This window comes from Mustela putorius, unplaced genomic scaffold, assembly GCF_011764305.1.
Source record: "Mustela putorius furo isolate JIRA1106 unplaced genomic scaffold, ASM1176430v1.1 tig00003869_pilon_pilon_pilon, whole genome shotgun sequence".
NCBI lineage: Eukaryota > Metazoa > Chordata > Mammalia > Carnivora > Mustelidae > Mustela > Mustela putorius.
Genome location: NW_025422021.1, coordinates 7,578,968 through 7,602,438, shown reverse-complemented (window position 1 = coordinate 7,602,438; position 23,471 = coordinate 7,578,968). Strand labels below are relative to the sequence as shown.

Here is a 23,471-nt window from a genome sequence, read left to right as displayed (position 1 = left end):
ACTTAAAGGACTGAGTGCCCCCAGGCGCCCCCAGAGGACTTCAGATTTCACCCAAGGCGCAGTGAGAGACATTTGGATGGATTCATACAGCGGAGTAACATGAACTCTAGAGAGAATTTATTTCAACTTCAGTACTAGTAGAAAGCTGTGTTTCCCTTGACTGTGTGGTATATTTCTAGGTCATCAAACTGTGATGAATTGTATCGGATTGAAGCTGGGTTATTCGCCATGTGTACATCACACGGACAGTGGTCACTATGTGGACGGTACACTAGGCTGATGCGTACATCTCGTACACCATTTTGTGCACAAACATAATTCCTTTTTCACGTTATGAATTTATTTCCAGTTGTCTTTTGCCTTAATTTCTTCACCTATTGTTAAAGCACTGCATGTCTTCATTTGTCAGCTGCCTCAGTCCTTCTGGTGGGTTTTTTTTTTTTTTTTTTTTTTTTTTTAAAGATTTTATTTATTTATTTGACAGAGAGAAATCACAAGTAGGCAGAGAGGCAGGCAGAGAGAGAGAGGAGGAAGCAGGCTCCCCGCTGAGCAGAGAGCCCGATGTGGGACTCGATCCCAGGACCCTGAGATCATGACCTGAGCCGAAGGCAGCGGCTTAACCCACTGAGCCACCCAGGCGCCCACTTCTGGTGGGTTTTAAGTCAGTAAATGTAAATGTGAATGTAGGTCTGGCAAGACAGAATCTCTCATATTATGTATCTCTAGATTTTGACCATCCAACACTAAATAGTCAACTAACTGTGAGGATTCAGTGGTTTTTGTCTTTATATGACCGTGAGAATTTCACACTTTCCCAGGAGACACACGAAACGATCACAGAATTAGAAATAAAAGTCTTCTAACACAACAAACATTAATACCAAAAGTTTTATGGTAAAACTTATTGAGCCTCACGTACTGTGTAAAGTTTTTTATTTGGGCATGACCAGGTTCCATTTTTCTCTCTGCCATTAGGTTCAAGACAATCCCACAGGACTCGTTTCCATGTGCCTGTGCAGACAATATTTAGAATCACTGGCCCTCAAATGCCAGAAGTCTGTCATGCAAAACACCTTTCTAGATTTAGTGAGACATGTAATTACATTCCGTATAACATGCTCCACGGTGTTTTGGAAAGTGGCTCACAGGTATTTTCCATACAATAGCTGGGTCAAGCTGCCTCACAGAGAAAAGGTGAATTTGCCAGGTCACCAGGCAGCCCTTCCAGCAGTGGCCAGTTCCATTTGCTCCTCCTTTTCCTTCCCACTCTAGCTCACCCTTTAGAAAAGAACAAAAAAGTACAAGTTACCCCGAGGACACAGGGCAAATATTTAACAGCTCCATGGAGTGGTCTGATTTTGATTTAAGGAAAAAAAAAAAAAAGAGAGAGATGCTAAATAGAGTCTTTCTTATAAAACAATGTTACATTTCAAGCGATCTAAAATGTTTTAAAGGGCACAGTGCCTTCGAGGGGATGCCAAGCCTCCAAACCATGGAACTGGCCTCACCTTGTTGCTAAGAGACAAAGAAACTCTGCTTACCACCATCCCTGTTGGCTGTGGATCTCAGCTTCGGCATCCCAGCCTGAAACAGTCCTCCCAAGCCAGGTGGGGCACCCCCCCCAAAACTGCCGCCGCCGCCGCCGCCACCGCCACCACCACCGCCACCAGCACCAGCTCCTTTAGGTTCTGCAGAAGGAAGGAAACACTCTCTTCACTGTGTATGAAAACAGCACCAGAGTACAGCCTGAGCCCAAGTACACAATAAACAATGCGGGTCAAACAGGGAGCTGGCTCCAACTGGGCCTGTGCGGGACTCCTGGGATTTCATGAAAAAGCAGTATTTTAACAATTCACCCTACCCCTGGTCAGAAAAGGAAGGGTTTTGCTTTTCACTCCAGGGCTGTCCCAGGCCCCACAGCAGGAGAATTAGTGATAGATGATGCCTTGCCCCCATGCTCCCTGCTTGGCTAGCTGCTGTATGAGTTATTACCTGTATCCTAAGATTTGGCAAATAAAAGAATCTTCAAAGAAAGCAAGTCCCAAAGGAGGGGGAGATATAATAAAAGGTGGTAAAAAGGAGAATTGTAAAAAAAAGGGAAGAAAATAAAATATCCCGTAATTTTGGAAATTTATACACTACTTTGGATATTTTTTCCTGCTAGTACTTTTTCATTTTATTTATTTTTTCTCAAAATTAAGACCAAATTCACTAAACAGCTTTTAGCCTGCTCTTTTCACTTAACACTTTATTGTTAGCATTCCCATGTCATCAAATACTCTTTGAAAACATGAGTTTAAGGGACCACATTGTGTTGTAGGGCATGAATATATTGTGGTTCTTTTGACCATTTACTTATTTGATGACCTTATGGTTTGATTTCAATTTTCTAATAGCATAAAGCCCAACAGTAGGCTTGAACATTTTAAAAACTCCCTGCAGTTGAAGATGGTACAAAGAATTTGTTTTATTTTGTATTTACTTCCCCAAGCCTGTGGAGGATCCTGAAATGGTAAATAGAAAACAATGTAAAGAAAGAAAAAAAAGAAAGAAAGGAAAAGAAAGTAAAAAGAAGATTACTAAGTATCCTGTCTAGACTTTCAGGTTATTTCCCTTGTCTGTGACATATTTTACAACTCTGTTAAGTTGCAGAAACTTATTGTCCATAGAAATGTAAAATAGTCGTGTTCAGCGGCATGCAATTGACTTCACACAGGTTTACCTATCTATAAATTCATTTCAGCTCTGATGTATGTGGTACTTTGAACTCTCCTTTGCACTGGTAACAGTATACTACTTCCCTCAGTAGTTAATGACTTAAATAAAATATTTGACATATGTTTGTTTTATATCTATATGAGAGCCATGACTATAACCCTTTTTAAAGAATTGTCTCATACAATTTATGATATATGTATGTATGTATATTTGTATTTATGAGGTTTAACATTGTTTAAAGTTTTATCCCTGGAAAACCTTCTAGAGTCTTTGACAGGCAGTATGAAATCTACAAATAAATAAGGGAGGACTGACACTTTTATGATATTTAGACTATATGGAAACATGGTATACTCTCCCATGTCTTCTGCTACATTCAGTTAAGTTTTATAATTTTTCCTGATATGGGTCACATATGCTTCTTGTTAAGGTTACTTTGATACATTTTTGTTTGTTGAAACTGTGAAAGGGGTGTTTGCCCCTTTTGTAATTGGTTATCATTGGCATCAGAAAATTTTGGGGCACCTGGGTGGTTCAGTGGGTTAAGCCTCTGCCTTCAGCTCAGGTCATAATCTCAGGGCCCTGGGATCGAGTCCCGCATTGGGATCTCTGCTCAGCAGGGAGCAGGCTTCCCCATCTCTCCCTGCCTGCTGTTCTGCCTAGTTGTGATCTCTCTCACTCTGTCAAATTAAAAAAAAAAAAAAAAAATCCTTAAAAGAAAGAAAATTTCATTTGACATCTAATAAACCATTCTGCTAATATTTTCTAAATTAAAATTTATTAAAAAACTATTATCTCGGATTTTCTACTAGACATAGGGTCTCCAAATAATAAAGGTTTTGCTTCCTCTTGTATCTTATTTTTGTTCTAGTTTATATAAGTAATTACTTTGATGACTGGACATCCATATGATATAAATTATTAATATTGCTACAGGCAACCATAGTTTGCTTTTAATGAGCACGCCTTTAACCTGGGAACTACTGGCACTTTAGAGCAGATAGTTCTTTGTTTGTGGGTGGCTGTCTTATTCTCTGTAGAATGTTTCCAGCATGCCTGGCCTTCACCCACTAGATGTCAGTAGGAACCCCACCTTGGCTAAGTTATGACAACTAAAAATGCCTCCAGACATTGCCACAGGTCCCCTGGGACACTGATAGATAGCTTTCTTTTTGTGTTTGTGCTGCCTTGGTCAAGTTTGAGGTTAGGGCCATGTGAATCCCATTATATCAATCAGATAGCTTTTCCTTTCTTCCTATGTTTGGGAATGATTTGTATAGCCTTTGAATAAGCTGTTTCTTAAAATCTGGAAGAATTCACTGATAAAGTCATCTGGCTCTAAAGCTTTTTAGAGAGAAAGCTAGAAAAAGTGTTCAACTTCCCCTTGCTCGTTGAAGCTTCATGAGTGAATTTTGGTAAATTTATGCTTTTTGTAAAACATTAATTTCTTTAAGATTTTAACATGTTTTAGCATATAAATGCATCACAGCATCCTTAATTTTGAAAAAACCTGTGTTAAATCTCTCACTAATCTATGCTGAGTCCTACTTTTATTCATTTGTGTTTTCTTTTCTTCTCGATTAGACCGATCCTAAGCCTGTGTTAACTCTGCACTTTTTTTAGGGGTGGAGCTTTCTGGGATACCTTTGGGAGATCTGCTGATAGAAGAAATAACCTGATCATGAACTGACAAGGATCACCTCACCTAACAAATCAAATTACAATAACAATTTCCAGAAGTATATGCAAAATGGCTCCTGTTACGAAATCACAATTTTTTTTTACTAATTTTAATTATTACTGATAATAATAATATGCTCTTGACACTCAAATATTACTCATTAATTAATGATACATTTTGGAATGCTGCATTTAAATAGGATACCTTTACATGGCGGCGTACATTCAAAGAGACTGATGCACTATCAGACATGATTCATCAGTGTTCTTAACCCGAAACTTTGGAGCATCTTTCAGAGAGAAAAGCTAAAGTAGTTGATGATCTCTCACTGGCTCCTGATCACTTCCTTAGGAATCACACTGCAGGACGAGGCTGAAGTAAAAGCTTTATCCCGCATAACCACGGTCAACATTTTGACATAGAACCCAGGGAGGCTTCAGCTGCAAACAAATGTAAAGCTATGGGTGGACCATGCCACTTACAGAGCCCATGGCCACGGTGCCAGTGTCCGCTAAGTGCACGGACAACAGGGCATGAGCTGGGTTGCATCTTGTGTCCATGAAGCAAAGCATGTTCATAAACATCACTGAACTGCTGGAAGGGAGAAGAGCTAATATTTCTTTCCATTGAATGGTAGGCGAAGGGGACCTTGACGAATACAGTGAGTTTCTAATAGTGGATTCAGGAACAGGCCACAGACTGTCCAGTGTTCTTCAGTATCAGTGGGGAATTCACATCTACCTCTCTTGAGCCTCCGGCTCCCCCTCCTGGGGGAAAGGACGACTGAGCTGTGTCCCCGACATCAGCAGTGTGTGGAGCACCTCTGGCTCCATACCTTGCACCGGGAGTCAACAGCTTTGGACCAAGGCTCCCCAGAGGTAAGTGGTGCTGGGCTCCCCTTAGGGAGAATTTTGTGACACCAATCAGGAGGATTAAGGGATTATAAAAGAACCCGATCAGTTTCATAAGCTTTTTAAAAAATGTTTGACAAGAGAAAGAGCGAGAGAGGGAACACAAGCAGGGGGAGAGGAGGTGGGCAAGCAGGCTCCCCCTGAGCAGGGGGCCCAATGTGGGGCTCCATCCCAGGACCCCGGGACCATAACCTGAGCCCAAGGCAGATGTCTAACGACTGAGCCACCCAGCGCCCCTCATGGACATTTTGACAAAGAGGTAACTGTGTGCAGTCAAGGTTAAAACTCCTCATAATTTCTTCTGGAGAATGGTGTACTCTCTCCCCTGCACCACACAACCTGACACAGCAGAGCAATGTGCAAAAGCCTTTGTCTTGGTCTTCCTCTTTTCCATTTTCCTCCCACTAATGTTCTCACCTAACTCTGAGCCTTCTTTCTTCTCTACTAAGAGAATTTTCCTAGAAATTCTTCCTAAACACTTCTACTCCTCGACTTGGCCAAAATCCTGCATCCACTGGTCACCCTCTACAAAGCTCCCTGGGGTGATTTTTGGAAAGTCAGGCTATTTCCTGTTGAGTCCAAATGGGATCTGGGTGTAGGATATGGGTAGCCGGCAGTGGAAGGGTCTAGGAATGTGTGGAGACAGTTTCAAGGCCTAGTTATTAACTACCAGTAGATTCAAGTCATGGATACATTTTCATTCTGTGGTGAATGTTAACAGGAGTTCTGTGTTGTGGGTACCTGCTTGATTCTACATCCCCTGGCTTGTTCTAGAAAGTTCCTCCAACTTACGATGGGTAGATAAGCAAAGTTGTGATCTCATTTTCTCTCTCTCTCCCAGCTCCTGAAAATCATATCTTACACTTGAATGACACATCCCAGCCCACAGAATACTTTCGCATTGTCTCGTCTGCTGCTCACAGCAAACTGTGAGGGCAGCAGAACAGCCATTATCTCCATTTTACACCTGAGGACAATAAGGTGTGGAGATGGTTAAGGGAGGGATGTGGCAGAACTTGGACCTACACCTGTTGATTCCAAGGCTGGGGCTCTTTCCATATTTCATGCAGCCTTTGGATCTGTGGTGCAAAGAGTAACGGGTTAACTTCCAGAAAGTGTGGTGAATAATTCAGAGAATCGCTGCTGTGTGTGTCTTGGACAAAGAATTATTATACTGGCTTCCTGCAGCATTAGAGGGAACCCAAGCCGGAGCTGTGGCCACAATGAGTGATACAGTCCCTTATTTTGCTAGCTTTGCAGCTGTTGTAACCAAAAAAAAAAAAAAAAAAAAAGAACCCACCAAAAACAAACAAACAAACCCAAAACAAAACACTATTTAGAAGGGTAAGGCTGATTGTTAGGCCATAAATCACTTATCTCCATGGAAAACAGCTTTTTTCACTTACTGTCCAATATTGGCGCACTCCTGTCATTGGTGACTGTCTTCTTCAGTTTCTTCCCTTTGCTGATGTCAGAGAGAAGAGCATTTCTCCCAGCCTGTTCTGACTTATTCAAGGTAGGCTTTTCCGTATTGGCCTGAAAGGAAACCATGCAGACTTACAGTCATCTCTTGAATTAAAATCATATAACACAACACTCAGAGGGGACAGCTAGAGTACTGCGAGCTTGTTACTGAGGTTCTTGGCAATGGTTGTAAATTCTCCACAAGTTTTAGATCCGATGTCATTCTTTTTAAGACCCAGACATTTGGGAACAGATGCAGCAATAAATTGCATTCATTTTTAATGCAGGAAGAGTCAGTCCCTGATAAAAGTCTCTAAAAACTCAGACCACAATCTGGTGGTCACCAAAAGAGCCAGGGTTGGATGGCTCAAAACAAGAAGGGAATTTTGAGATTCTGCTAGATACTACAAGGATTCATACTCCAGAATGTGTTCTGAAGAACAGCTTCTCTCTCCTATCTTTTGGAGCTAACCTGGAGCAAGGGGAAAATTGTCTCTAGCAAAAAGGGTCAGTTGCATGTGTTTTAAATTCACCCAAGTTTTAGAAAATAATTCCCTCCGTTTATATTGACAAAGATTTTTTTCTTTTTAAGTTAGGGCATTTGAGGTATAATTTCCATAATAATCAAGTCACTACTTTAGTGTAAAGTTCTACAGGTATTGAAAAGGATACAGTCATGAGACCACCACCACACTCAAGATCTAGAACACGTCCATAAGCCGCCGAAGTTCCCGCATGCCCTTGCCCAGGGTGTTTCTCACATAGAATTCCTTTGAAAGCTTAGCTCACAGAGAATGCAGAGTGGACAAAGGTGCTGCTTTAAAATGCTTAGGTATTTTCTCACTTTTCTGGAATGTCTGGGAAAGATCTGTACTATGAAACTGGGATGTTGCTTCCTCAGGGTTATTTTAGGGAGCAGGGACACTGTGAGTCTAGAGCACAGGACTCGGAAGTAGTAGGCATGTGCCTGGGTCTGTCACACGGGGAAACTGGCTTGGTCTGGCCTGGCCCTAGGCAGAGGTGACTTCCCCAAACCCAGTGGTCCTTCCAGCAGACTTCAGAGGCCTTTCAGGCTGGTCCTAGCCCTTTTGGAAGGATCTGATTCCAGAGGAGCCGGTGGGGGGCGCAGGAGGTAAAGTTGGGACCGTTTAGCTTGCTACCTCACCCAGCGATTTATTACGAGCTAGAGGCAGAGGGAATGCTAAGAAAAACCCTGAAGCAGGATACACAGAAGCTCTCTGTTAAGGTGAAAGGGTCCTGGAATAATTATAAGGTATTACTTGCTCATAATAACAGCAGTTAACATTTTATATAGCGTTTACTATGGGTCAGGCACTGCTTTTACCTCCTTTACGTGTATTAATTCATTTAGTCCTCATCAGCCCTGTGACTCATTATTTCCATTTTAGAGACAAGAGAGCAGAGGCACAGGGAGGTAAAATCTTTTGCCCCCGTCATTGAGACAGTTAGAGGAGGACCCTAGGATCCAAACCCTGGCAGCGTGATTCCAGAGCCTCCCTGTAACTTGCAGAAGGGGAAACGTGGGATCTAACATGCCCCTTGCTCACATCAGGGAGCGGCTGTTAAAGATACAAACTCACAACTAGAAGACGAGCAAGTCCTGGACGAGTACAGCATGGTGATGAGAGTCAACAATATTGTATTATAAACTTCAAAGTTGCTAAGAGACTGGGTCTTTGATGTTCTCACCAGGAAAAAGGAATGATAATTGCGTGATGTGAAAGAGGTGTTAGCTAAGCTCAGATGGTAATTACATTAAGTATAAAAATGTAGCAAATCAACATGTGGTAGGACTTAAATTTCCACCACCCTAAATGTCAATTATACCTCAGTTAAGAAAAGTAACAAAATGCCCCTTCCCCACCCACCTGCGACACTGCCCTGAGCAAGCCTGTTAATATCAGCAGCTGATCATTCCAGAAGGGCTCTTACATGCACAGTTCCTGTATGCTAATGGAGTCATCTTCTGTTGCTCTGAAACTTAGTTTTTCAACTTGATGACACATCTTGGACATCTTGGAGTGAACTCTTAAGATTACCTACTGTCTTCTTTAAGGATGAAGGGCAGCAATTTTCACCGGCCTCCTGTGATGCCTCCAAATGTCTTTTGATGCCTGATCTCCTTGGGTGCTAATTCCTCTCCGGTGGGCAGTCCGGAGCCCTTCACTGAGCTGTCCCACCAGACAGTGCCCTGTGACAGCCACCAACCCACCTTTCCCTTTGCTCGTCTCTGTATCCTACTTCTCTAGGATCTTGCTTTAGGTCACATAAAAATGTATAGAATGGGGGCGCCTGGGTGGCTCAGTGGGTTAAAGCCTCTGCCTTCGACTCAGGTCATGATCCCAGGGTCCTGGGATCGAGCCCCACGTCGGGCTCTCTGCTCGGCAGGAAACCTGCTTTCTCCTCTCTCTCTCTCTGCCTGCCTCTCTACCTACTTGTGATTTCTCTCTCTGTGTCAAATAAATAAAATCTTTTAAAAAATGTATAGAATGAATAAATAAATAAACAAATAAATAAAGTACAGAAATGAGTTGATAGGATAAATTTCAGTCACTGCAGTACCACCTGAATGTCTTCGCAGCTCTCTGTCTTACTATTTATTTAATATTTTTCATTAAGTCAGTTCACTATATTATTTATACAATTTTTCAGTGGATATTTTCTTTTAAATTAATTCACTATTAAACCCTTAGTTTAATGTAATAGTTACAAATTTTAGAACATATTAAAATAAGTACATGAGCATTAAAATTTTAAAAAAATCCACATACTACCTAGCTAGTGGTATAAAACCACACTTTTGGGGAAATAGAGATAAATAAATCCTGCTATGTTAGCTAGATCAGAACTTTCTTTTTCATTTTTTTTTTTTTTTTTTAGATTTCATTTATTTGAGGGAGAGTGAAAGTATGTGTGAGGGGAGGGGCAGTGGGAGAGGAAGAAGCAGACTCCCCATTGAGCAGGGAAGCTGATGTGAGGCTTACTCCCAGGACCCTGAGATTGTGACCTGAGCTACCCAGACGCCCCTGGATCAGGATTTTTCAAACATATCTGAGTGAAGGATCGGTTTCAAAATTTTTTTTCCCAGCTCACCTTGGACTGATACTTTTGTAAAATGACAATTAATTATTAGAATAATGAATTAGAGGGCACCTGGGTACTTAAGTACTTACTGCAGTACTTAAGCATCTGACTGTTGATTTCAGCTCAGGTTATGATCTCAGGGTTGTGAGATCAAGGCCCATGTCAGGCTCCCAGCTGGGCGAGGGGTCTGCTGAAGATTCCTTCTCTCCCTCTGTCCCTCCCCCTTCCTGCTCGCACGTGCACACTCTCGCTCTTTCTCTAAAAATACATAAGTAAGTAAATATTTTTAACAAGAATAATGAATTACTTAAAAAAGAGACCCACGAAATACAATCTTAGGAACAGCAGACATAACACTACTGTCAAATTGCTGTGTTTCTTAATGCTTATTCTTTCTGTACTGTCTCCTTGGGGCCGCTAAGCAGCAGCTGGAGGACCACACTGGGTAGCAACAAGCTGGTTCTACCCAGTTCTTCTAACTGGGTTCCGACCTCAGATGGGCTACATAAATGTGTTCTGTGGAAGCCTGAACAAGAGACTTTTCGTCTCTGAGCCTCAGTTTCCCCAAGTGAAAAGGACCCATCAGCAGTGAAGCCTTCCCATGCTGAGGTAGTGGGGCAAGGGGGTGCATCTGGGAGCCTTTTCTGTGTCACCACGGGGAGGGCTGCTGGCCCCTGTAAGAAGGTGCACTAATTTCTGAGGATAGGTCTATCAAGAGACCAGGAGGAGCCCAGTGAAGAAATTCCTTTGGAAAGTAGACATCTAAATGTAAGGAGCTTTAAAGATTTAAAGATTTATTTATTTATTTGAGAGAAAGAGAGAGAGAGAATGAGCAGGAGGGGCAGAGGGAGAGGGAGAGAACCTCAAGCAGACTCCACATGAGCACGAGCCCTATCTGGGGCTCAATCTCATGACCCTGAGATCACAACCTGAGCTGAAGCCAACAGTTGGAAACTTACCTGCCCGCACCACCTGGGTGCCCCTGCAAGGACAGATTTAAAGAAGGGTGTGCGTGTGGGGGAAGTGGGAGTCAGGGAGTGGTGGGTGGTATTTGCCAAAAAGAAGAGTGGGAAGAAGGGAAGGAGGGAAGCGGGAAAGAAGGGAAAGTCAGAGAAAAAGAAAGAGTGAGTCTGCAGGACGGCGAACGGCTGCATTTCAGACATAGACCAGGGTTTCTGGGCTGTTCTGTCCAGAAATTAAAGGGTAGAAGTCAAGTCCATTGAACGGCAACAGAGCATGCCGGGCAGAACCCCAGTACTGGGAAGGAACAGGATGTTTCCCTGATGGACCTGACAGAGGAAACCCCACGAACGCACACCCCGCACATGTCCTCTGCACCGCCTGAGACCTCTGACAACCAGCCCCCTGGGTCTCAGGGGCTGGCTAACTTGCAGCGGGAAAACCTGCCCCATGGTTTTCATGCCATAATGCAAATACATGCAAAACAAATGCATGGGCGCCCAGGTTCGACTTCATCTGGCCTGCTTCGTGCACCATTTGGGGTTGTCAAGGGGCCACTCACCAGAGCAAATGTCGGCGGGGGCGGGGGTGCCGGAGGGGGAGGGACAGGCATCTTGGACAGCTACCCGTTCAACAGTCTTGCTGGTCACTCTGTAAAAACAAAGCAAAAACAAATAAAACTTGGTCATGGATTAGACTTTTTAGTAATACTTTGTTCTAATCTTTCTTCCCTCCTTCCCACCAAAGGGACAGCATTTCACGAAGATTAGATTTTTTTTTTTTTTTTTGAGAGAGGGGGGTTCGGGTGGGGCAGAGGACAAGAATCACAAGCAGACTCCCTGCTGAGTGCAGAGCCCATCACCGGGCTCGATCTCAAGACCTGGAAATCATAACCACGAGTCAAAACCAAGAGTCCGACACTTAACCGTCAGAGCCACCCAGGCACCCGCAAGGGGTGTAATCATCTTTACAACATTGCTAAGATGTGACTCTTCTGAAAGGGCCCTAGTAGGGGAGGTTTCTGAGCCCAAATGCCTTAAGATATTGGAAGCAAAATTGGTGCCTCACACTGCTCAATTCCCTTACCCACCAGAGCAGGTCTGGGAAACAACACCCAGAGCCGGCGTAAGCTGGAAGGTGGTTTTCTTCTTGCAAATGCCTGGTATTCGCCTGGGACTTGGCACGAACTGTAGGCACACGAAGATGAATATTTTTCTGGTCTTGCCCTCAAAGGTCTCACAGTCCTCCAGGGAAAGAAGGCAGGAATAAGGTAAGGCAGGCAGGTAAGATGGGCAAGGGAGCCAGATGCCCATCTTTGTGCTACTGGGCATTTCCTTATAGGAACGAAGTTTTTTAAAAGAGGGGAAAAAAGAGACAAGGTCCAGACTTCAGAGTCCCAAGCTGTTTACTGGAAATACACTTCATTAGAAAGGCTTTCTGAATAGTGTGACAGCTCTGGGAACAAGGGGAAGCCAGATGGTGGCCGGCTGGGAGAGTGCAGGGAACACCCGGCCCATGGCAGTGGGAAGCGGACAGCCTGGCAAACATCAGGGCTGAAGAACCTACTGGACGAGGAAGCTTCCCAGGACTTCCACCAGGCATGAGTCCTCCTCCCCGCTCCGTTTTCAGGGTCCCATCCCTGGGTCCCAGGACCGGTGTAGGGCCAGGTGCTCTCACCCTCAAGTAATCTGGGCTCCTCCCACCCAGTCGCTGCTCCTCAAGTGTAGTCCTGGGTCAGCAGGAGGGGCGTCACCCCGAGCTCTTAGAAATGTCAAATCTCAGCCCCTCTTTCTACCCACCGAATTTGTTTCAGCTCCTTAACAAGATCCTGAGGTGATTCGTGGGCACTAAAATTTGAGCTGCCTGTTGTAGAATCTGAGTCTTAAGCCAGTGGGCGGCCTGGGACACTCCCCACCTGAACCACACGGAATATGTGTCCTAAATTTCAAACACAGAATTTTTTTAAAAAAGATTTTATTTATTTATTTGACAGAGAGAGGGAGTGAGCAGGAGCACAAGCAGGGGGAGTGGCAGGCAGGGGAGAAGCAGGCTCCTCCCAGAGCAAGAAGCCGGACGTGGGCCTCGATCCCAGGATCCCGGGATCATGACCTGAGCCGAAGGCAGATGCTTGACCACTGAGTCACCCAGGGGCCTCTCAAACAGCAGAATTATCTTTCTCTTGTTCTCCACTTCTCTTAAGGGAAGAAAACAATTAGAATTTTAAAAAATTCAGTTCAACCATGAACAGTTAATGTGGGAAAACTTACACCGTGAAACTACTTTCTATTAAAGTATTGTGAGATGGCTTGCTTTCTGTTAACAGAAAGGGAACGCAAAATCTAAAAGGACATGTCTGGACTTGTCAAAGCTGCTGGAAGATGGGAATTAAGACAGTTTGGACATTCCAAGGGGACTGCCAAAAAAATGAATTTTCAGAAACACCGCCCAGCACAGCTGCTGTCACTTAACGATCAATTTGATCACGGTCACCTCCAGGGTCTTTAAGTCCTATAAGGGATGCCGCAGACTAGCATGATTCCACCCATTTCACAGGGGACACTGGGACTCGGAGAAACTGAGCAATTCACGGAAAGACCCTAATTCATTCACAAGTCCTCTGAATCCCTGGTCTTTTTCGAGAAGCCTTTTTGGGCAGTAAAGAGCGAAATAGTGCTACAACTCCATCCGTTTTTCCCTGAGAGACTGTCTCAGATGAAGCTTCTTTTAAAACGTGTTCCTTAAATGGGCCTTTCCTGCATGACACCGGCCCGTCACCTGCGGGGCCGCATGGGCAGTGTGACCAGTGCTGAGGGCAGGCCTGTGCTATGAAGCCTGTCCTGCGGCAGAAGGCACCCGAGGCCTCACTGTGGCATGCATCCTGGGACCAGGACCATGCACTGTGGCATGCACCAAGGACGGGCATCGGAAACGGGACTCAGGCGCAACGGACTGGGAAAGACGCTGCCACCGGAGCCGTGGTACTAGCGGAGCTGGAGAAGGCAGCTTACCAGGGGAGGGGGTGGCCAAGGGCGCCTGGAGGGCCCCAGGGGTGTGCTCCGTGGGACAGAGCATCCCTGTGCCTGATGATGAAACCGCCTCAACCCTCTTATGCACTGAGTCGAACTCCCCACTTCACCAGCTAACCTGCCATCCCATTATCCTAACACCGAGCCAGGAAGGAGTGGGCTCTGGTCGACCACCAGGAACCTCTTACGGGCCCGGTTCTCATGACTCAGTCCCCGCTTGCAAAGATCAGGTTGAACTCCTGTCTGATACAGCTCAGGGGCCACACTGGGGTACAGGGAGCCTTTCAGGGGGCTGCCACCTGTCAGGCCTTTCTAATCTAGTTATATAATTTTTTTGCTGTGGCTGTTATGGTTCTGTCTGTGCACTAACTGACTTATAAATAAGCCTGTGGACCACAGAGGCTCGGCCTTCCCCCCACCCCCCCCTGCCCCAGCTCAACCTCGGGAGGAGGATCTGTGGCTGAGCGCCCTCACCATTCTCTCCTCTTCCCCAGTCCCTGTCTAGCCTCCTTTCTCCAGGCAAACCACTCCCACCTGAAGGCTCGAAGGCGCTGACTTCAGGGGTCTCTCTGTCCCTTCCTGCTTATCTGGGCTTGTTCAGCGCGGAACCTGGAGGGCAGCTTTTGAGAAATCCCAGACTCCAATCTTGCTACCTTACCTCATGGGTCAAAGAAGACCAACTCATGTCCCTCTTGCCAGCCTTCTTCCTGGCTGTCTCCCCACCAGACAGAACTCTACCAGCTCTCCCAAACACTGATCCAAAGCAGGGTTCTCACTAAATATGTGCGGAGTGAAAGAGCCAGGTAATCGCACAAGCAAGCCATGTGCTGGCCACTGCAACAGCTCCCAGAGTCACCCCTTGTGCATTCTGAGGTTTGGACGAAGAATGAGCCCTAGGTCAGAAGGGCTTGCTAGCCATTAGTCCTGGGACCGGCTGTCCTGGCAGTCTGACTTCACCAGTGAAGCAGAACCCAAAGCCTTGGGATAGTCAGTGTTCCCTCCTCTCATGGAGTTGACAGAACACATCAGAACCAGAAAAGGACCTTCCCGAAGGACCGCACAGCAGCATAGATCCTAATGGACCCAGCATTCCTAACCTGGATCCTTACACCTGTAGGGTCTGTGGATAGAATTCAAGGGTTTGTGAACTTGAATAGAAAAAAAAAAAAAAAAAAAAAAAAAAAGGACCTGTTTAGTTCCCTTAAGCTCTAACTAAAACCTAGCACTTCCTTCAATTATAAATGTAGGCTGAAAACCACAGTACCTAAAACTTTTTCACGAACAGTTTTTCACATCATATTTCCACATCATGTTACAATCGTCGCAGATCTCTTTTGAAATTACAGCAATGTTTGGATCTGTTGCTAGATCTTACTGTACACACTTCAGTATAACTAGTTTCCTTTGTATCCTCTGTATTTTGTTTTATGCCTTAATTTTTTTTAAAGATTTTATTTTATTTATTTGACAGAGAGAGAGAAGTAGGCAGAGAGGCAGGCAGAGAGAGAGAGAGGAGTAGGCAGGCTCCCCGCTGAGCAGAAAGCCCAAAGCAGAGCTCCATCTCAGGACCCCAAGATCATGACCTGAGCCAAAGACAGAGGCTTAACTCACTAAGGCACACAGGCGCCTCTGTTTTATGCCTTTAGTAACAGCCAGAGAAGGTGTCTTTTGGGGTTTATCAAACACGAGTGTGATCTATGGATGAAAAAGGCTAGAATCCCTCTGAGGACGTGAGACCAGGGTCAGGGACATGTCATTTTGACTCTTTGCCATCATACCTACCCACCTGGGGTAAGAGACTACCCTCTCTGCACCGTGTGGAACAGAGTTGTGGGAGGATGAATGGAATGGTACACAGCAAGCCTCCAGGTGGGTCAACGACCAACAGATGGGTCTAGATTTGTCTTTCTTGAAGGTAAGCATAGGTCTGCTGGTGTGAGTGCTTCTGGGGCACTTGGCAAAGGAGGGATTGACTTGGCACCTCTCCCCAGAATTAATACCTCATAAATAAAGGAACCCTTCAAGGTACTAAACTCATAACAGAAGATTCTGAGGCTCAGTACCTCATTATGCCCTCCTCTGGTCCCTGTAACAGCCCCATTTTACCCGTGAGAAAACCCAGTTGTTGAGGATGGAGGCTTGTCCAAAACCTCCGAGCCATTAGCAATAACGTTATCCCTCGCCGCCTCGTTGTTCCTAAGCCTCATATTTCACTGACCTCCATCCCCACTGAAAGCCAAATTTTCACTGTCACCAACTTATAAAGTGCTACCTTTGGTACATCGGTCGATAAGGTCTGCTAATAGCTGTCCGCCTTCTCTTGGAGGAAAACAATACATCTGCACAGTAATGTCCCAGGGATTTACGGAGAGTCCTTCTTCTTGAAAACCTTAAAAGCTGACGTAGATGACATAAAGTTTTCTGGAGGCTCCACCTTGTTACTACATGTAGATGGGTTTCTTCTCTGCTCCTTTCCCTAAGCCTCTTCATTGAGCAGCCACCTGTTAAAACTTTTGGCCTTAAAGGGACATAAAGTTTCCAGGGAAAAATCGCAGTTTGCTCTGACTTGGGGTCCATATTTAGGGCACCTGAGTTTGGAAAAGGGCTATATTTAGATTCAGATAGGCTGAGTGGTATCCTAAACTTCCCAAAATTAAAACGAAGCACCAATGACGAAATTTTCCTGGGCTAGCTGCCTAGTGTTAAAATTGGATTCTAAACTTCTCTCTTCTGGCCCAACCCCTACATATTTTACTGAAAAACAACAATCGTGACCTATTATTTGGGAAGACCAAGATGACACAGACTTGGAGGCCTTAAAGAAAAGCTTAATGAAGCTCGCTCCTTGGGTACCCCAACCAACAGGTTCCTTTTTTCCTTTTTGTGAGAGGGAAGGGAATGCCCTTGGAGCACTCACTAAAAAATATGGAAACTATCATCAAGCCATGGAGCATTATTATAGCCAACAACCGGAACCTGAAACACAAGGATAGCCCTCTTGTCTCAGAGCCATTCCTGCCACTGCCTTTTTGGTTGAGCCAACTGAAGAAACCATCATCCCCACCACCCCCAATCATCTCTGTGTCCCTTGCAGTAGAGGCCCTCTGGAATTCTCACCACATTAAACACCTTTCAGCCAGTCACTTCACCTCTGGGGAAATACCCCCACTAACTGTCCATCCTGCAATGCTTTCTTCCTGCAACATCCTGAGCCAAGCCATTCTTCTCTCCCCCTTCACTGACGAGGCCTCTCACAACTGCTTGATGCAAACACAGTACATTTTGACTCCCTGCAGTAATTTACAGAAAACTCAAATCAATGCAGATCTTTCATGGTTTACTGGTTTCATGGTTGAATAAGATGGGTCTTATTCAAAGGATGAAAGTGGTAAATATGCTGGGCACACAATTAAAATTCTTTTTAAAAGAGTTCCTTCACCTTTAGTCCAACAGTCTCAATTATAGGCTCCTGCTCGGTCTTGAACTTTGGCCGAAGGCATAACCATGGACATCTACACTGATAGTTGGTATGGTTTTGGGGCAGCCCATTACAGGGATGTTATGGAAAGAGTTGGATGTCTTACCTCTAACAGAAGAAAATTACAAATGGCTCTTCTGTCCAAAATTTATTAGATGGCCATGCTTTTGCCAGCCCCTCTACCTAGAGTTAAAGTCCCTGGGTATTTGAGACTTCACTTCCTGGAGGCCAAAGGAAACCACCTTGCTGATATTTCTGTTAAAAACTCTACTCTTTAAGGAACCAGTAACCAAAACCTCAGTCATAGTCGAAAAGGATGTTCCTCTAAAAGAAAATCTCAAAGAACTGACAAGAGATGCTCAACAGTTGGCCCCAGAGGAGGAAAAGAAAAAAAAAAACAATATTGGAAATCTAATAATTGTTGGTTCAATAAAACAGAGAGAACTCTGGCTTGAACCAAATAACAATACAGTCCGGCCAAAGGCTCTAAACTTCCCATTACTAACCGCTGTACACGCATGAAATCCTTGGACTACTGATGAAATGAGAGACTTTATGAAACAACACTGGTTGGGAAATATTCCTAAGGCTGCAAAAGTGCACACCTTGCTTGTCCTACCTGTCTAAGGTACAGTATTGGGAGACACATCTGCACAGCTCCCGGGCATTTTAAATTGCCCAATGGACCATCAGAGGTTTGGCAAGTAGGTTTTCCTCACCACCCCCCCATCTGACTGATAAAAATAGTTTTTAGTCATGGTTTGTATGTTTTCTCACTGGACTGGAAGCTTTCCCTTTAGACAAGTTACTGCTGCTTTTGTGGCTAAAATCCTATTAGAAAAGATTATTCGTACCTGAGGACCCCCTCTTGAGCTTCACAGTGACCCAGAAGCTCACTCACGGATCAAGTAGTTCCGACAGGTCTGTGCTGTGGGGCTGATGCTGTAGCCCTTTCACTAAGCTTCCCACCTTCAATCTCTAGGGCTATCCCAACGCACAAACAGCATTATTAAGACTCAGTTGGTGAGATGTCTGAGTGGCTCATTCGGTTAGGCATCGACTCTTGGTTTTGGCTCAGGTTATGATCTCAGGGTTGTGAGATCAAGCCCCATGTCTGGCTCTGAGCTCAGCAGGTTGGCTGCTTGAGAGTCTCTCAAGCAGAGAGAATATATCCACTGTAGGATGGGAGGTGGGATGAACAAGTCACTCTTTCTCCCTCTGCCCCTCCCTCTCTGCGTGCATGCATGCACGTGTGTTCTCTCTCTCAAAATAAACAAATCTTTAAAAAGGAAAAAGAAAGACTCAATTGGTAAAATTTGTAGAGACCTTTCAAATAACCTGGGCAAAAGCATTACCATTAGTTCTTTTTTTCTTTTTTGGAAGATTTTATTTATTTATTTGACACAGACAGTGAGAGAGGGAAAACAATCAGGGTGTAGTGGGAGAGGAAGAGGCAGGTTTCCTGTGGAGCAGGGAGCCCGATACGGGGCTTGATCCCAGGACCCTGATGCTTAACGACTGAGCCACCCAGGAGCCCCATCATTAGTTCTTCTAAATCTCGGATCCAATCCTTTGGAGCTCATAAATTCTCATCCTTTGGAAATGTCACAGGGTGCCTGATGCATCTGGTTCCCACCCTTTTGACAGCTGATGAAAGGAAATATACTCCAATATTGTAAAAGCCTAGTTGCTTCTCTTAAAAAGGACCATGCTTTAACAGAGCAATATTTTCACAGCTCCTGGGAGAGGAAGACCTTAAAGATCATACTTGCAACCCAGAGATTTCATCTGTTGGAAAAGATACCTCCAAAAGGTGTCTTCAACCTCATTGGAAGGGTCCCTCTTGGTACTGTTAACCAACCTCTGTGCCATCAAACTTCTGGGAATAGAATTCTAGATTCACATGTCACATCTGAGGAAGGAACAAAATCCTGACTGGATGTACGTACCAACTGATGGCCTGAAAGTAAAGATTTTGGGGGTATGGAAGCAAGTGGCATCTAAATGGAGACAGCTTTCCCAAGATCACTGCTCCATGCCTACATATCCTTTTCTCCCTGTTACTTCTTACTTTATTTTCTCCCTCTCCTCCTTGGATGGATAATGCTCTTATTTACATTTCCCAATCTATTACAAAAAGAGGAAACGCCTCTGATTTTGTCACCAGAAACCTTGATCCATCCAGGAAAACAGTGACCCCTTAGCTCATCCTATTAGTAGTTTTGCTGGAATCCCATATGCTACTGCATGCCTAAACTGTTCCTCAGGGCCCTTTCATAAGGCTAGAATACTATATCCATCCACCCTTGTTCCCTGGCTCAATTTAACCCAAACTTTGGTTGGAGAAATGAACTCTCTTGAATATACTTATATATAAAAGACATTGTGCACAGCCAGTATAAGTGAGACCATTGTAAGCTGGCTGTCTTATCTCTATGTTTGGGAAGACTTTCCATATGTGGTAACATGGTATTTGAGTCTGAGTTGTATGATGCTAAGGCCTCCACACAGACAAATGGGTCCATAAAGGCCCTTACTCTGAGGCAGCCCTGTGTGTGGCTCTTGGCTTCTCCTCTGTATGTGGAGGCTTTGGTAATGGCACCTACACTCGGGCAGCTCACTGTCCCGACAGCTAGAGGATGAAAGGATGGTGTTCTCTTGCTGTACTCACCACTCTATTTTCTCCTCATAACAAAACAGCAGCTTACCACGGTCCTCACCTCACCTAAATCTTCAAGGCTGCATTCAATGAGAACTTCTGGGAGGTGCATATGACTCGGGTTTGCCTCTGTAGAGAGAGCCTTCATCCTTCAGCCTAATGAACACATGATTAGACATCTCTCCCTAACATTAGGAGAGTTGGCCCATTCCATAGTCAAAGCAGGAGCAGCCCAACAATGACCACGTAACTCATGGGCTAAAGTAGTTAGGGATTATCACAGAGGCCTCAATTACCCACTTGCTGAGCCATGAGGCATCTGTGTGATAGTAAACACAGGGATAATCTCCTCTGGGGAAGTAGAAACCCAATGACACAAAATTAGGGAACAGGCACATTGGCTACAAATTTCATCTAATTCTCCACATTCCTTTGATTTGTTTGGTTGGCTACCTTCAGACCCAAGATCACAGTTCAGAACCATCATACAATTTGAAATTGTCACGTTGTTTTTAATTATGTTTTGTATAATTATTTTAAAGTTGTGTATCTGTTGCCTGTCCAGACTTTATAGAAATAATACCGAATAAGCTGATGCTAACCTAATGCTTCAGGATGATCTCCAGTGTGTACAACCTTGACGAGATACCGACTTTAGATGGGAAATGCCTGTGGGTTCTCCCTCATAACCCCCCTTGTTACTCAAATGGGACCTTAAATGGTTTCCAACTGCTATGGGCTTACCCTCTGATATGGGACAGGACACCCAGTAAAGGTCCTTCCTAGCAGTGAGAGCTATGGATGAGCCAAATCTTTCTCTCTCTCTCTCTCTTTTTTCAATTTTATTTATTTATTTAACAGAGAGATTGAGAGAGACAGCACAAGCAGGGGGAGCAGCAGAGGGAGAAGGAGAAGCAGACTCCCTGCTGACTAGGGAACGTGATGTGGGCTCAATCCCAGGACTCCAGGATCATGACCCAAGTCAAAAGGAGATGCCCAACTGACTAGGCCACGCAGGTGCCCCTGGATGAGCCCACTCTTGATCAGTGATACTTTTAAGGAAAGATCTGGATCAAAAGGGGGAAATGTGGAATTAAATAATGGAAACCTCATTTAAAATGAAGTCAGGAGTCCAGAAAAGGGAGCTGTCAGATCCTACTAACTTGTCCTGAACTGCAGATCCCAACAGGAAGAAGTGTACTTTGCATTTTTTAATAGGAAAAAGCCTACTTTACTACCATGGAAGGAGGAAGGCAGATTTTCACCTTGCCCAGCAATAGCCCAGCCAATGAGAAACCATCACAGTTCAGCTAATGAGAAACTCACCACCTGAACTCTGACTTTCCTCCAATGGGCTTTCATTCAAAGCTGTCCCAACTTACTCCTTTTTCTCTGTAAAGTAACCTTCTTCTTTGACCTCTGGGTTTGCCTCTGATTTTACCATAGCTTGCTTGTCCTGAATTGCAATTCTTTTGCCATTCCTAGATAAACCCAATTTGCTGGTAAAATAGCTGGCTGTTGTATTTTAAAGACTGACAGCACAAAGATGAAAATAAAACATGATGGTTGTATTTAGTCACTGAAAGAAGCATTCAGTAATAATTAAATTTTAGGTGAAAAGGGGTTGGGGTTAATAATAATAGAAATAATTTAGAAATATCCTTGACATTTTCAGGTATATCCTTCCAGCTTATAAACAAACACACACCCCTACCCCTTCCGTATATATACACACACATACACATTTGTTCGACCAATAAATACTAACAGAAGAAAATCTATAATATATATAACTCAGTGGTGTTTTAATAAGAAAAGGCTCCTAAACTCATATTGAGTTATTACAACTGTAAAAAAAATTACTACAGAAGCATTCATTATAAAGGCAATGAATCCACTCCAAGTTACACCATAAAAATAAAATCATTTAGCAAACTCAAATTGCTACTAAAATCCTGAATTAAAAAAAAAAAAAAAGCTCATAGTTTTGGGATTCCCACTCCTAATTCTGACAGATTCTACTCTTTCGAGACTTCTGCATGATGCAGTTAGTGAATGTCTTTAAGATCTGAAAACCATTAGAACTAATTAAGATGAAGTTGGCTTTGTTCTTCAACTTCCTGTAAAAATGCTCAACAGGAAAATTGATGCTCACAGCAAACCACAGCCATCCTGTTTCTTCAGCACAATCTTTTCACAGCTGCACTTGCCTGTAGTTTCTATTTTATGATACAAGTCACAGTGCGACATCTCTGTGCCCCACCCCCCACCCCACCCCCAGCCTGTCACATTTGGCCATCTTAGAAATTCTTCATATCTCTGCATGAAGTCGGCTTCTAGTACAGGCCCAGGCTCAGAGGGCTGCAGGCAAGGAGGCAATCAGCAAGAAGAGGAAAAACAGAAGAATGCTCTCAACCCAAGAGGAAGCAAAAGGTAGAGAAGAGAAACAAGCTTTCCTTTGTAAGCAAAACAGCAACCTCACCCGGGTTAGTGGTCACTTAATTCTCAACTGGGGCTGGAACGCATGTATTCTGTCCACAGAACCCCTCATTTCTCAAAATGTACTTGCTCTTTTCTTTTTTTTTTTAAAGATTTTTTTTTTTTTTTATTTATTAGACACAGAGAGAGAGAGGGAGAAGCAGGCTCGATCCCCAACCCTGAGATCATGACCTGAGCCAAAGGCAGTGGCTTAACCCACTGAGCCACCCAGGTGCCCGTACTTGCTCTTTTCTTAACCGTCACTTAAGACAATAACTGAACGGAGTCCTCATCCTAGGCTGTCTTCTCAGTGGTAAGGATTTGTGTCTTGCTGTATTTACAGCACCCGTGGTTATTTCAGAAATACCCCTTTTAGAGTTCTTTTTGATAAACAGTTGGTTAATTTGGGGCAGGGGGAAGGGGAAAGGCATTTTTCAGAGAAAACATGTTGAAACATCTGCAATGTCATTACAATGGGTAGCACACACATACACAATTCTACCGTAAGAGTAACTGTTGGGAAATTAAAGGGTGTGAAGTAAAATGATTTTTTAAAATCTGCTGTCACACATTTAATTTAAAAGTTAATGCAAATTTATAGGGGCACCTGGGGGCTCAGTTGAGCATCTGATGCTTGATTTCCGCTCAGGCCCTGATCTCAGCATTCTGAGACTGAGCCCCACGAGCCCCTCCAGCCCCTCAAGTTGGGCTCTGGACTCAGCAGGGAGTCTCCTGGAGATCCTCTCCCTCTCCCTCGGCTTGCGTGCTCTCTCTCTCTCAAATGAATAAATAAAATCTTTATTAAAAGAAGTTAATGTAAATTGATACACATCCAAACCCTTTTAAAAGTGAGACACTGAAGGTACGTTGAATGCCCCCCCACCCCGTCATTGTTTAGCTGTGGCAAAAGGAAAGAAGCCCTTCCTTCTCTACCTTATCCACGGAACTAAAAAGTATAGCGTTTCCTCCCACTACTTCCCATCTCTTATAA

At 44.2% G+C, this 23,471-nt stretch overlaps 1 protein-coding gene across 5 annotated transcripts in view; it reads right to left on the bottom strand.

Moving 5' to 3' along the window:
* WIPF1 (WAS/WASL interacting protein family member 1) overlaps nucleotides 1-23,471 on the bottom strand; it is a 115,389-nt gene that overhangs the window by 14,881 nt on the left and 77,037 nt on the right. For 4 of the 5 annotated variants that reach the window (XM_045066880.1, XM_045066881.1, XM_004774374.3 and 1 more), the window contains 3 exons: nucleotides 11,402-11,490; nucleotides 6,717-6,846; nucleotides 1,542-1,688 (listed from right to left, as the gene is read on the bottom strand). In XM_045066880.1, coding sequence (XP_044922815.1) covers nucleotides 1,542-1,688; nucleotides 6,717-6,846; nucleotides 11,402-11,452 — 328 coding nt within the window. In that variant the 5' untranslated portion in view covers nucleotides 11,453-11,490. Of the gene's footprint in view, nucleotides 1-1,541; nucleotides 1,689-6,716; nucleotides 6,847-11,401; nucleotides 11,491-11,929; nucleotides 12,084-23,471 lie in introns of all 5 variants that reach the window. The other variant, XM_004774375.3, reaches the window with a different exon arrangement.